A 15,724-nucleotide genomic window follows, 5' to 3' on the forward strand; every position below is an offset into this window, starting at 1 on the left:
TGTATTCCTTCTTCATCACTTACCTCTATTCACTCATGTTTTCTTAAGATATACCAACAATTAAATTTTCACCTCAGCAGCTCGAACAAGGGTACTTTGCTATTTAAAAACAGTGAGCAAAATCGCATTTTGCTCACTGAGTGAGCAAAATAGCATTTTGCTCATTTTGTCTCACTCAGTGAGCAAAATGCGATTTTGCTCACTGTTTTTAAGTAGCAAAGTACCCTTGTTCGAGCTGCTGAGGTGAAAATATAATTTTCACCTCAGCAGCTCGAACAAGGGTATAGCCTGACCAGTAATATATGATAATTGTCAAGAGGGCGCTGTTATTCTCATGTATAGGGTGACAATTCAGTGTAGTATGAAAAAATTAGTGCCAGTGAAATTCCGCAACATGGCGCAACCTCAATAGATCCTGGTTCACCTATACTTTGCTACTTAAAAACAGTGAGTGAGTGAGACAAAATGAGCAAAGTGCGATTTTGCTCACTTGGTGAGCAAAATGCGATTTTGCTCACTGTTTTTAAGTAGCAAAGTACCCTTGTTCGAGCTGCTGAGGTGAAAACTTAATTGTTGGTATATCTTAAGAAAACATGAGTGAATAGGTAAGTGATGAAGAAGGAATACATTTTTCGGGTTCTCTAATATGTTCTCACTGCTGAGGTGAAAAGTTTTATGAACTACACAAGATCAAAGTTATTTACATCTCGTGCGCTTTTGAGTACCTTACTACGCTCAAGATTCTAAATTAGATTCACGAGCGTAGCGAGTAGTATAGAAACTTTCGCTTGCACGGGACTCAAAATAAGCACTCGAAGAAATATCAAAATTTGATCTCTTGTTGTACAAATAACTATTGATTTGAAATATGATTTGATGCCATTTGGCATTAAGTCCGCCATTTGTACATTGTTGTATATATTTTGTGCAAAAAAGTTTAAATAAATAAATAATACATTTTTTTCATGAAATCAGAAAAGTCATGTCAGGATAATTATTTAATTTATATCCATTGACTAATGTATTACTTCTTAAAGACGAGCCTTACGGGCACTACGAAGTTGGCCAGTTCATTACGGCGAACATTTTGTTGTAATTTTACCATTGTGCACAAACATAAGGTCTTTTCTAAAATCGTATTAGATTACATAAGTGGTATAATAAATCAAATTCATGTTATTCAGATATCTATTTAATAGCAGTTTGTTGTGTAAAATTAGAAAAAATATTTTAATAAATGTGTTTGCGCCACGTATTAAATACTTAACCTATGAATTCTGACCTCCTTGTCGGGTTTTCAATATAGACGGCAAGGCGATAAAAAAAAGAGAAAAAAATGTCACATGTCACATCAATACATGTAAAATAAAACTCGATTCGATATATTGTGTGTTGAAGAAAATGAAACCAAAGGGATCCCTATAATTAAGTATACATACAACAAAATAAAGTGCCGCCGAATCAGTGGAGACTGGAGACTCTATAAGGAGGAAAACGCAGAACCAGTGCATGTAAGTTTTTCCGCATCCCCATTTTTTGGCCTTTGAACCGGTTTCCAAATTTACCTTTAAAAATATTACATAATAACCTTGTTGCTCACTGAATCGCGTAGGTACAAAATATAATTTCGGATTTCCTTTCGGTTTCTTAATTTTCAAAAAAATGTTCCCGTCATAATTCTATTTCAAAGTACGGTCAGTAAACTAATTTATTTTTATTGTCTGTTATTTTTATTTCATATTTCATTTACGCGTAGCGTGTGGGATTATTCATCACGCTACCTTATAAATGCGTTACAAATAAATTTCGTATTTTATAACTGTCATATTGTGACATAATTTTCACGGAACATTTTCTGCATGCCATTTTCGTTATATAATTTCAGTGTATTTTAAGTTACTAAATACACTCAACTAAACTGAAAGCTACGGGTAAATTATTCCTAAAAGCCTCAGTTTTTCATAAACTGTAATTAGCCTATTGCGAAGGTTACACTTGTATTAAGGTATTATACAAGCGGAACGTTCGTATTTACTTCATTTTCCTTCGACTTGCATTAAGGTATTATACAAGTTGAATATAATTTATAATTATTTGTGCATCTTAGCACAAATTGTTCATATTTTTTCGTGCTGTCATAGTAATAACTAGGTAACCATGGCAACGCGACTTAAGCTCGCGGAAGCAAAACGTGCTCAATGTTTCATGCGTTTACAAAATATTTATGACATGATTCCAAAGTTAAGCAGTGACAAGAAGGCTTTCTCGCAGTTCATCGCGCAAGCTCGATTGGTCGATCAACTGAGAAAAGAATTTATAGAGTTGATGGATGAAGTCAATCTTCTGAACTTGGAGCTGGACCCGGAGTACATCGTCAACTACAACGCAATGAATGCGTTTGAAGATCTCTACTGCGTAATCAAATGTCAAATTTCAAAAATTGATGCACCTGCTCCGAGCCCTTCGACATCCAGGGATTCGAGCCATTCATGTAAGGACGACTCCATTAAAATCCCTCGGATTGAACTTCCTTCTTTCGATGGAGATATTCAAAACTTCCCATTCTTCTATGAAACATTTAAGCGTGTCATACATGAGAATAAAAAACTTACGGATTCTGAGCGTGTTCATTATTTGTTTAGTCATTTGACAGGAAAGGCAAAGTCGATCTGTGCGGGAGTTATACCTGCCGCAGAAAATTACAACACAGTTTGGGAAGCATTGATCGCGAAATATGATGATAAACGCGCATTAGCTACGTCATATTTAAACCAGCTGTTTTCGATGAAACCTGTCAACATCAACGGTCCTTCGGCATCTAATTTAGAAAAAATAATTGATTCGTTTGCTGCTACTATTTCAGCAATAAGACAACTCAAGCTCGAAAACTTAAGTGACTTTATTTTCATTCACCTGGGTCTTAAGTTATTAGATTCAGATACCACAAAGAATTTCGAGATGTCTATTCGGAACTCTTCTACAATGCCTACATATGACGAATTCATTTGTTTCGTTAGGGAACAAGTGAAGATTTTATATCGGACATCGCAACGAACGCCAACTAAGGCTGAAAGCGGCTCCGCTGCCAACACTAGCAGCGTGCGAGCTCCCCTCCCTCGCACGCCCCAAGCGTATGTTAGCACGCAAGGGCATGACAACGGAAGTTCATGTGCTATGTGCAAGAGTAATGATCACTCGCAACTTTATAATTGCAATAATTTCATGAAACTCACGCCTAACGAAAAATTTAATTTCGTTAAGGAAACTCACGCGTGCACTAATTGTCTGAACACGCATCATACTGCATCGAAATGTTCCTCGAAGAAAACTTGTCGTAAATGTAAAGGCAAACATCATACAACGTTACACTTCGAAAACTCAAAACCTGCAATGAATAACAACGAGTCCAAGTCTTCATCTAAGGATGATAGTGAAGCTAGCACAAGTTCATCCGTAAAGGACAACGGTGCCTCTGTATGTACTCATTCGGCATCGGGACAGACTACATCACCCTTGACGGAAATTCTCGCCACTGCTCAGGTACTCGCTAGTGGGCGTAACGGCAAGGACAAGGTTTTGAGATGTCTGCTGGATCCAGGATCACAGAAACATTACGTTACATTGAAGTGCTGCAAGAATTTAGGTCTTCCTGTACACAGCAGCCCAGTGACGTCAATAAATGGATTAGGTGGAACAACGATAACACAACCCATCCGAGGAAATGTCAACTTAACATTTAGGTCAAGATATGATCCTAAACATCAATATACTATCGAAGCGCTTGTTTTAGATGAGATCACGCCTGATTTACCGACCTGTCATATTGATCAATCTGCAACTGATCTGTTTGATAATTTACATCTAGCAGATGACTCTTGGGCGATTCCAGGTGAAATTGACGTACTTCTTGGTGTTAAGTTATTCACCAAATTGTTAATGTCAGATAAAATTGAAAACGAGCCTGGTTTGCCTGACGCTTTAGAAACTACACTGGGGTACATCATACTAGGCGATGCTCCCGCAGTTAACGCTTCCTACTCAGCAGCTGGGTATTTTACTTCGGTTGATGTCGGAAATTTAATGCAAAAATTCTGGGAAATTGAAGATTTGGATGGAGGAGTGATTCATAGTCCAGACGAGAAAAAAGCTGAAGATATTTTCAAGAATACAATCAATCGTTTGGAAGACGGACGTTATGAAGTAGCACTTCCGTTTAAATTGGACCCAAGCAATTTAGGCGATTCTTACAAGACTGCTGAACGCAGATTTTTAGCGCTTGAAAGAAAATTCGTCAAGCAACCTGAATTAAAACCAGCTTATGATGAAGTTATCCGTGAACATATTGATAAAAAATATTTATCTGAGGTTCCAAATGATAAGTCAAATGATGCTTATCACATACCCCACCACGCAATTGTCAAAATTGACAGAATAACCACAAAGGTTAGAATTGTGCTGGACGCTAGTGCACAGACCACAAGCGGTTTATCGTTAAATGACATACTTCACGCAGGACCAAGTCTTCAAGCTGACTTGTTCTGCATTCTCCTAAACTTACGATTGTTTGGTATTGCTATCACGTCTGATGTACGTCAAATGTATCTGTGTATTGACGTACGGGGGGAGGATCGTCCTTATCAGCGTATACTTTATAGGTTTAATCCTGAAGAAACTATAAAGGTATTTCAGTATAATAGGGTAGCCTTCGGTCTACGTAGCAGTCCTTTTCTGGCACTGCGAACTGTTAAACAGTTAGTAGCTGATGAAGGTGATAAATACCCACTCGCAAAGGAAATTGCATCTCGTGATATTTATATGGATGATGTAGCCAGTTCCGTTATTGATGAAGACCAAGCTATGCAAGCGACTAAACAACTGCTGGATTTGTTCTTGAAAGGTGGATTCCAACTGGCAAAGTGGTCGTCAAATTCTGCAGCTGTTCTGAAAGAAATACCGAAAGGACTACATTTATCCCAAAGTGTCACCTTCGACGATGATACAACGTTGAAGATTTTAGGTCTGCGTTGGTATCCTGGTGAAGATGTATTCAAGTTCCAGGTTAGTCCCGACGATCGACCGTGTAGTAAAAGAAACATTCTTTCATCGGTAGCTCGACTATTCGATGTTCTGGGCCTAGTTGCCCCTGTAATTGTGTTCGCTAAGCTTCTAATAAAGGAGTTATGGCTTTTGAAAATTGATTGGGACGAATTGCCGCCTGATCATATTGTACGCCAATGGCAACAGTTCCAAGGTGAACTACCGCTACTATCTAACATTAGCATTCCCAGACATATTGGTGTCATTGAAAACTGTTCATTAACTATAGTCGGCTTTTCAGATGCTAGTGAAAGAGCTTATGGTGGAGTGGTTTATGCCTACGTCACTTTTCCTAATGATGACCGAGGTGTCATTAATTTAATTTGCGCTAAATCTAAGATAGCGCCCGTGAAGGTTGTCAGCCTAGCAAGACTGGAATTATGCGCAGCATTGCTATTGTCACAACTTATAAAAAGGGTGGTTGATACCTACTCAACCAGATACCCAATCGACTCTGTGTTGGCCTTCTCCGATTCAACAGTGACACTTTGTTGGATTCATTCGTCGCCTCATCGATGGCAAACTTTTGTGGCCAATCGAATTACCAAGATCCAAGATAACTTATCAAGCGATCATTTTTATCATATTAAGGGAACAGAAAATCCAAGCGACTGCCTGTCTAGAGGCTTAACTCCAGCTCAACTGGTGATCCATCCTCTATGGCTATCAGGCCCTCCATGGATGAAACTCCCGAAAAACGAATGGCCGATTCAGGCGTTTATACCAGACGAAGTCAACGTTCCTGAAGAAAAAACGGTTTCTTTAGTGACTTGTGACAATTCGAACGACAACTTAATTTATGATTTGTCTAAACGGTTCTCGTCATGGGTTAAATATGTACGCACAGTTGCCTATATCTTAAAATTTATAAAACGATTACCTAAAGGCCCTATTAGTGCTGATGACTTAACAGCAGCCGAATTAGAAATCGTACGAGCTCTACAAAGAGTTTATTTCAGTCAACATATTTTAGATATGACCCTGAAAAAAGGGTTTACAAAGGCTTTAGCAAGCCTGAAGCCATTTATTCAAGATGGAATCCTTCGCGTCGGAGGACGTCTCAGTAATTCTGATGAAGATTACGATTATAAACATCCTTTGTTATTGCCACGTCGTGATCACATCATTAACCTACTGGTCGATTATTATCATCGACACCATTTACATGCAGGACCTGAAACTCTTATATCTATTATGCGACATCGATTCTGGATCATAGCAGCTCGATGTATTATTCGTCATCGCATTCATTTATGCAATTACTGCTTCCGGACCAAGCCAAAGGCTAACTCCCCAATGATGGCAGATTTACCAGCATGCAGGGTAAATCAAGTTGAGAAAGCCTTTATACATACTGGCTGTGATTACGCTGGTCCGTTGTATTGTACACCTGTTCGACGAAGAGGCGTGAAGAGTCAAAAGGTTTATTTGTGCTTATTCACATGTCTCACAACGCGAGCAATTCATTTAGAACTTGCAACTGACTTAAGTACAGCAAGCTTTATGTCAGCATTTAAGCGGTTTTTATCCAGACGTGGTCCTGTAAAATATATGTACAGCGATAACGGAACCAACTTCCAGGGAGCCAATACATATTTGCAAGAACTTCATAATTTCCTTGCGAATGAGTATCGAGACGCTTGGGAAACTGAACTATCAGCCAATAAAATAATTTGGCGATTTATTCCCCCCAGTGCTCCACATTTTGGAGGATGTTGGGAAAGTAACGTTAAATGCGTCAAATCACATTTGTTTCGTACGATAGGTAAACAAATCTTGTCATTTCAGGAATTAATGACAATTCTATGTGAAATTGAGGCTTTATTAAATTCTAGACCGCTATCCGTGTTAAGCTCTGATCCAGCTGAACCTTCCGCATTGACGCCAGCTCATTTTCTTAATGTTACTCCATTGAAATATCTTCCAGCTGCGTCTGTTGCGGAGGTAACATCTGATCATCTTTTGCAAAGATATCAATTATTAGATCGCTTAACGCAATCATTTTGGAAGAGGTGGCGCGATGAGTATTTGCACACGTTGCAAACCAGACAAAAATGGAATACTCCTTCTCAGCCTATTAAGGAAGGAACTGTTGTAGTCATCCTTCAAGATAATGTTATGCCTCTACATTGGCCGTTAGGTCTTATAACTCAACTCTTTCCAGGCAAGGACGGTATTGCCAGAGTTGCTTTGGTTAAAACAAAATCAGGCACACTTAAAAGACCTTTGGTCAAATTATGTCCTTTGCCTTCTCAATAATATAATTTCATATTTCTATTAGTATTTAGTTATCTCTCTCAAGTTATGGAGGCTTCATATGTTTATGTCAATTTAGTTTTCTCTGAGCAATAAGGATGCTATTATGTAGTAAATGATTTATTTTAAATAACTTTTTGAAAGCTATTCCTTTCAAGGCCGGGGGAATGTTTGCGCCACGTATTAAATACTTAACCTATGAATTCTGACCTCCTTGTCGGGTTTTCAATATAGACGGCAAGGCGATAAAAAAAAGAGAAAAAAATGTCACATGTCACATCAATACATGTAAAATAAAACTCGATTCGATATATTGTGTGTTGAAGAAAATGAAACCAAAGGGATCCCTATAATTAAGTATACATACAACAAAATAAAGTGCCGCCGAATCAGTGGAGACTGGAGACTCTATAAGGAGGAAAACGCAGAACCAGTGCATGTAAGTTTTTCCGCATCCCCAAAATGGGTAATTCTAAGTTAAGAGGTATTAACGATGTCCATGATACATATCCATACTTTTCTCAATCAATTTAAATAAATTATGGTAATTTCTTTTAAAAGATTGCTTTTCCTTTATAGACAGTCAATTTCAATTGCACCTCAAACATGCAAAACGTCTCTCCCCTGGCCTGTCCCTTTCCAGGTTTTACGATAAATCAGTAATTTTATCCACATGTAATTCCCTTGACTCCATTAAATTTGGTACACTTCATAAATTAAAATAAATATTGATTGTAATGTAATGAATATAATCCTTTAAATTAAAAAAAAAAAAATATTATTAATAATTAAAAAAATAATAATTATGACAAATTTTGTCCGCCACATTCTGTGTCTCCTACCCAGTACCCTGGCCATTATGTAACTGTGAAAATATAGTGTTTATGATTTTAATTATTGCGATTTTAATCCTAATAGCAATGCATTTGCTTCAACACTAACAACCAAACCAGCAACGGTCATCTTTTGGTTCAGATTGTCAGTCATTTTGCTCATTGACATCTTGACTTGACAATGTTGTTTCATGAAAGTGGTATCTCCCCTGGTCAGTTTTATTGCAAAATTATTTAAATACTTAAATTTATTTGTATATTTACTATAATTTGGTCAGAGACCCTTCTCTCTGTATTACATAGAAAAAGTATACGGTCTCTCCCCTCTCTTCCAAAATGATAAAAAAAAAGACTGATCACCTTGCAAATTGCAAATATGCATAAAAGAGTTGATTCAATAAAAATATTGTATAATTAGATCAAGATTTTAACATTTGTCGTGGCACGTTTTCTATATAAGCGATTACCTCTTAACTTAGAAATTTAGAATGAGCCAAATAGGTAGTTCTGCTAGTTAGTTAGGTTCTGCTAGTGGTAGTTGCATCGTGAGGAAACCTGCATACATCTGCGAAGAAATTCAAAGGTGTATCAATCCGCATTGGGCTAGCGTGGGGACTATAGCCCGAGCCCTCTCGCGCATGAGAGGAGGCCTGTGCCCAGCAGTGCGACGTATAAAGGCTGAATTATTATTATTATTTAGGTAGTTCTGCTAATATTACAAGTTTGCGCTTTCCAAAGCTGATATGTGCTCGATTTTTGATTGACAAATAGTTACCTAGCAACACAACACATAAGGTATTAATTCATTTGATTAAAATCGCACACATATCAGATTTGGTAAGCGCAACGACGAAGTTAAAAATTGTAATGCAACAGGGATAGGTAAGGAAGTTTTGTGAGTTAGGGTTCAACCAAGGTTCAAGGATCAAGCTATCCATAGTAGCCTTAGCCATAAGCACTTGTTTAAGACTCAGATGGACTTTCTCACAATGAAATAAGTTAAGGATATTTCGATATTGTTCTGGGTGTGCTAAATCTAGAAGGTAACTGCCAAGATTGACGTATATCTCAGGACTGGCCTTACGGGCAATATGAATGGGGCCAGTACAGCGGTGTGACACCGCTACAACGCGATTGGTTGATGAGTTCGCAACGCGCACGATTGGTCGCAATTAGTTGGGTTAGACTCCACGATTGGCTCGAATTCGTGAGTGACACCGCTGAACTAGTACCATTTTTAGTGCCCGTAAGGCCCGTCCTGAGCTATACGTCAATGCTGTCAAGAAATTTACATATAAAGATTTAACATGTGAGTCAATCAACTATTTCTTATCACTTGGGGACCGTGTAGACTACTTGTCTCCAGGGTCATACTTTTAATCATGATTTTACCTGAAGACAAGATCACCATACAAGAAAAACTGGCAAGCAAATTTGAATCAATGGTACATCAATGGTATTAGAAAATTGAATTTGCTTTGTTTTAAAATCGAAAGACATGAAGCAAAAGCAACTTTATTTCATTTAATGATTAATATTTTATTTCATTGCAGGTAATTTGTACTAGAAATAAGACGTGTGATGCTAGAGCTAGAGGTTATATAACCAATCACGCATTTTTGTGATAAATGTAAGAATTTAGCCCGTTATATTTGTCTCCTGGCTAACAAGTCTAAATAAAACCTAGTACAGGCTCACAGTGTGATATGTAAGTTGAAATAATTTGACCTAAAATAATAATGTGTTGCAATAGAAATAATGTGTTGACATGTAAAATACTTCTATTTGATCAATAAAAGTTTGATTGATTGATTGATTAATTGACAGTAGCTGATGATTTTGGTTTGGGAGGGGACGCTTCAGGTATTTTTTTTATAATAGGAGGAAAACAAGCAGAGGAAGCAATTACCGTGGCCCATGGACACCTGCAACACCAGAGGGATTGCAAGTGCGTTGCCAACCTTTAAGATGGGAGTACGCATTTTAAATATCAGGGGCGACAGTTAATTCCACAGTTTACCTGTAAGGATGTTTCTGGAGAAACGCACAGTTGAGGACTGCCAACCATATAAGTGGTGAAGATGGACATTTTGTTGCATTGGCCGAAAGGAGCGGCAAGCTTTGGGCAGGGCTTGAACCCAATGAGAGTAGGTCTACTCTACTCTAGGTCGTTAGAGATTTGACTGCTTTTATGGGGGGCTTGAGCCCCTTAGCCACCCCCCTAAATCTGCTACTGCATACTGCTATCAGCCCAGTCACTTTCCTGTTAGTGAGTACTAGATTATACAATATAAGCAAGACTTCATTTTTATTATATTCCATTCATATAAGGGTAAGGGGGTAAATCAGTGTCATATAAGGGTGGATCAACTATTTCTTGTTGTTATTCTGTCTGGTTAGCCAAGACACAATAATAATAATTGGATTATATAATTAGAAATAGTTGATTAACAAAATGATCTGGGTTTGGTTATCCGTCCATGTGACCTGAGCTCAGTCAATGCCAGCACACTTAATTAAGGTGCTGATAGACTTGAGCATTCACTCAATCAGAACATCGAGCATTCACAGTTTTTAAGGGTCTCCCCCACGTCAATGACTTCGAGATATTTGGCATTAAAGTTGATCAACTTAACGCCAAAAAACTGGTTTTCTGGCCGTAACTTTTGTGTCAATTAGTTTAAAATTAAAATACTACACGTTTTTCGAGACGTCAAAGACGAACCCAAATATGTAGATTTCGTATAACTAAGATCCTTCACAGCAATCTAGTTACGAAAAAAGTGGTTTTTAACAAGATTAAAAAAAACATAAATAAATAAATAAGTATTCATTTGATTCAAAATCTGGTAAACACAAATTAAGATAAAAGATTAAAGAACCGATAGCCGTTCGTCTTAGATTTATAATTTAAATTTATATGTTTAGTGCAAATATAGGAGATATGATTCAAAACTTGTCAAATATCGATGAAAACCACAGGTAGTACCTTAAGTAGATTCGGCAAATTGTTCGACAAACGCTGGTAAATGCTCAATTCTATCAGCCCCTTTTGATACAAAAGCAACCACACAGTTATAATTGCATAGAAATTGCTCAAACCTCTTAACATTACACTATATACAAATGATTAAATGTTAACAACACAAATAATATTTGTTCATATTTTGGAATAAAGTAATCACTTTCCCTCACTTATGAGGGGTCATAATTTGTTATAATTTATAATCTATGTTTACAAGGCGTTTCAGAAGCATTTTGCTCCGATTAAACTTTCCACTACTTAACACTAAAGTGAACACACATATACAAAATGATAATGAAATAAAAAACATTTGGCTTATGATGTCCTATCAAATATAAACATGTCAAAGTCAGGGAACTGTAAACAATGCGAATTGTAACAAAGTATTAAATCCAGTTTGATAAATTCAAAATTTTCAAACACTGCACTGTCTATACATAATTCATAAGAGATCTATATGCTTCTATTTCACTGACATTTTAAATATAATTAGATTATTTTTTATAGCCAATTTAATAAGTTTTTCTGGCAGCTTTCTACTTCTAATGTGGCAATATTAATTTTAGGCAATAGATATTGTGACATTTATGCCAAGGTTTCCATTGTCAGCAAAAAGCTGGGCCAGTGATGTGTCAAAGACGAGGCAGTCAGAGTTCATGATAGCGGAGGAGACACCTTCATGTATGGAGCGTGGCATCGCTTCCCAGGTCAGCCTACGACGGTGGCCGTTCAGCTCTAACCTGTACGCAAAGTTCTCCGCCTCCTTCCTAGAACCTATAAGCTGCACTATAGCAAAGAATTGCTGATGCCCATCAAACTTCTCCTGCTTTTCCAGAACTAACATAAAGTGATGATTAAAGCAAGACTGCATCATCACCCAGTCTACTGCTCCGGGAAGGTTTATGTCGGTAGCCAGAAAAACTATGTCTTCGCCTTGTAGGGTTGTGATGCTTTTGTGTGACATCATAAGGTGAGGCATCACTTGATCGAGGCCACCCTGCCATTTGCAGGAGGCCCCGGGACAGGGGCAGGAGTAGGGTCTGAACTCGCAGGCCTCCTCATGCTCGGCCTTCTCGGTGTGCACCAGGGTCACAGTACAGCCGGTGTTGGAGTGTTTGCAGGGGAACATTACATTGCTAGCAACTTTCTCCATGGCGAGGTTGCGAATGTTGCCGAGGGGCCCGCGGCACGTCGGGCAGCACGACAGCTTGGGTCGGCAGCTCGAGCACACCAAGTGCCCGCTCTGGCACTGCAGGATCGGCGGGAGAACATAGTCGAAGCACACGGGGCATTCAAACAGCGACGCGAGGTCGGCCGACATGGCGGTGGGCACGGTGGACACGGCCAGCGCGGGCACCCCGGGCACGGCACAACTGCTAGCTCCTCCGCGCCTCTTATTCGTGCTCATGTCACCGTTACGCGCATATAAAACGTCGACCAGCGTTCACCGATCAACCGACGTGTCCACAAACTAGTTTAACAACAACATAACTCACTTGTAGCCCTCCAGAGCCGATTTCTTTCGTTTGAAAGTCGCTATGAAATAAGATTCCATTACAAGTTTGGAGGCCACCGCTATTATTTTTCTTGCTTGACAGTCAATGTTAACTATTTACCATATCTTTCAAATCACTTACATACACATTACGAATGAAAACCACGAAGAATTTGATTTAGAAAACCGATTACTTGAGGATTACGATTGTTCTTTTGTATCAATATCATAAATGGTTGAAAAATTATATTGTAGCACGATTCAATGACGATTGACGACCAATCGAATGCAGGATGAATTCTGTCAAATGACAGCAACCATGATGTCATAGATTATAGAATTATAGAAATATAGAATAGAGCAACGTTGACCAACCAATCTCGACGTTGACCAATAAAATCTTGGAGGATACAACTCATACAACTAAATGGAGTAGCCATTAACAGGCTTTCCCCTCTGTCGAAAATAGGCGGCCAACGGTCATACACAATGTATGGACTGACGTTTATCTGACATGGCTATTTTTACGTTACGCATACATTTGACGTTCCCCTCCCCCGCAAAAATCGGCAGACTGTTTTGTACAGAAAATTACAGACATGGCGTCTCCGTTTGATTATATCCTCCAAGAATAAAATTTCATACCAATTCGCTAGGGTCTCCAATTGTAGGCGCAGATGAGCAACCGAAAAAATCGTAGTAAATTTCAAGCACCTACCTCTGTCACTCTAATGACGCCTTCATTGGAGTAAAAGAGATAGATGCCCGAATGCGATGCCGATGGAATTTAAAAGAAAACTTTTTCACTGGCTTGTGGAGAAATGTTTTTACAGCATCTCCGATTTTTTAACAGAATAATACTAGATTATGTTAATTAATTTTGTAATGTGTAGCGTAAATTAATATATTTACATAATTAATCTCCTTTAGAATTAAGTTCCCATATTGTACGCCTTTCTGAGGCAGGACATGAAGACCGTTGTACATTAAGCCCTTGCTACACGGTCGCCGACAAGCCCCTCAGGCCGCGTGGCCTTGGTCTGGACGGACCGTGTAAAATCTATTTTTTTATTCGGTAGACTGAAATGACAGTTAATAGTATGAAATGACATTTCATGTTCATACTATTAACTGTCATTTCAGTCTACGGAATAAAAAAACAGACTTTAGACAGTTGTTTCCAACAAAATTTGACCAAAACTGACCAAGGTCAGACCAAGGACAGACGGTTAGAAGGCTCGTCGGCGACCGTGTAGCAAGGGCTTTAGAATAACATCTCTGTAACTCATGACCAACAATAAATATTTGATTGATTGATTGAAATTTCCGAACTACGCTTTTTGCCGGTAAGGTAGTTGCCGTACGTGCGATAAGGACGCAGCGACAAGTTAGAGCGAGAAAGAGATATTTTGACCGCACCAAGATCGCGGTGCGGTGCGGTAGTATGTTACGGCTTTCAAGATGATATGGTCATACCGGTCACTTTCATTCATTCATTCATTCATTTCTGACACTTGCAAGACACTTGTTCGAGTTGTTCGTGAACTCACACTCATGACACTCATTCGTCTGATTCGTCCCTCGCGTTTGTTGTTGTTATTGCGTCTTGCATTGCTCAACTTTTATACACTTTTTACAAATGCGTGTATTTACTTCTATATAAACATAGTGAATTAGGTTATTCTTATAGTTTTGTCGTCATATTTAAAGCAAATATGCAGGACGAGCACCGAGCTGCGATACAAAAATGTTTCACCTCCTTGGTGGAACAGACCGACTTGGAAACAATGGTGTCTGCTCTCTATGAAAAAGGAGTGTTCTCCGAAGCCATGATCGAGCCGTATAAAGTGAGTGGGATTTTGTGACTACGATAAGATATTCTTCATAGTTTTCTGAGTAGAATAAGTGAGTGTAGGTGAGTCATTAAGTTGGTATGTGACACTGACATCATCATCAGACTGTTTGAAGCACCTTTTGGGCATAACCATGCAGCACTTTAAGTAGCTGTGTAAAAACATGTGCCTCCTATATCATAAAAAAAACAATTACATACTATTTTCTACTAGCTTCTGCCCGCAACTTCGTTACGCGGACGATAATGATGATGATAGTAGATATAAACTATCCTATTTCCTTTCTTAGGCCTCAAACTATGTCCAAACCAAATTTCGTCTAAATCGGTTTAGCGGTTTAAATTTAAACTGATTTAAGTGTGAAGAGGTAACAGATACTCAAAAAGAAACATTCTTTTTAACAAAAGAATAACAAGTAATTAAAAAATGCTGTCTTGTTTCTGAAAACGAAAAAATATTTTAGGACATAAGCAGGGAGCCTAGACTGCGCAAACGCCAGCTCTACATGGACGTGATGCGCCGAGGACCTAATGCCTTCAGGCACCTGGTGGACGCGCTAATGGAGACGGGTGCTTGGATCGTGGCCCGCGAACTGGATCCGGAGTCCCTACCAATGCGCAGACCTGAGCGGCTGGCTCCCAACAACCCACGTTAGTGCAGTCTTGTTTTTTGTGGTAAAAACCTTAATAAGCAAATTAATAAAATAAGCAATTTTGCATGCGCCCGGTTCTTAACCTTGCCTACTTTTAAAATGTCATACTTTTATAAGTGCGAATGGGTTCAAATTTTGCGTCCACGTTTGTTAGGATTTAGGACCATAGACAAAACTGCAAATTCATATTAAACATAAGAGAAATAAAAAATAAAAATAACAATGGGCCTTCTTCGTATGCATACTTCGAGGTACCTTAGTTTATGTAAAAAACCGGCCAAGTGCGAGTCGGACTCGCGCACGGAGGGTTCCGCACCATCAACAAAAAATAGAGCAAAACAAGCAAAAAAACTGTCACCCATCCAAGTACTGACCCCGCCCGACGTTGCTTAACTTCGGTCAAAAATCACGTTTGTTGTATGGGAGCCCCACTTAAATCTTTATTTTATTCTGTTTTTAGTATTTGTTGTTATAGCGGCAAAAGAAATACATCATCTGTGAAAATTTCAACTG

General features: G+C 38.6%; 2 protein-coding genes across 2 annotated transcripts in view; one reads left to right on the top strand and one right to left on the bottom strand.

The window, feature by feature from the left end:
• LOC134649048 (rab5 GDP/GTP exchange factor) overlaps positions 1 to 15,724 on the top strand; it is a 420,463-nt gene that overhangs the window by 20,218 nt on the left and 384,521 nt on the right. The window lies entirely within an intron of this gene.
• Positions 11,256 to 12,971, bottom strand: LOC134649034 (E3 ubiquitin-protein ligase SIAH1A-like). Its single transcript, XM_063503735.1, has one exon. It carries the CDS (start codon positions 12,617 to 12,619, stop codon positions 11,774 to 11,776), a length of 846 nt encoding a protein of 281 aa, XP_063359805.1. The 5' UTR covers positions 12,620 to 12,971; the 3' UTR covers positions 11,256 to 11,773.

This window comes from Cydia amplana, chromosome 6 (genome assembly GCF_948474715.1).
Source record: "Cydia amplana chromosome 6, ilCydAmpl1.1, whole genome shotgun sequence".
Classification (NCBI taxonomy): Eukaryota; Metazoa; Arthropoda; class Insecta; order Lepidoptera; family Tortricidae; genus Cydia; species Cydia amplana.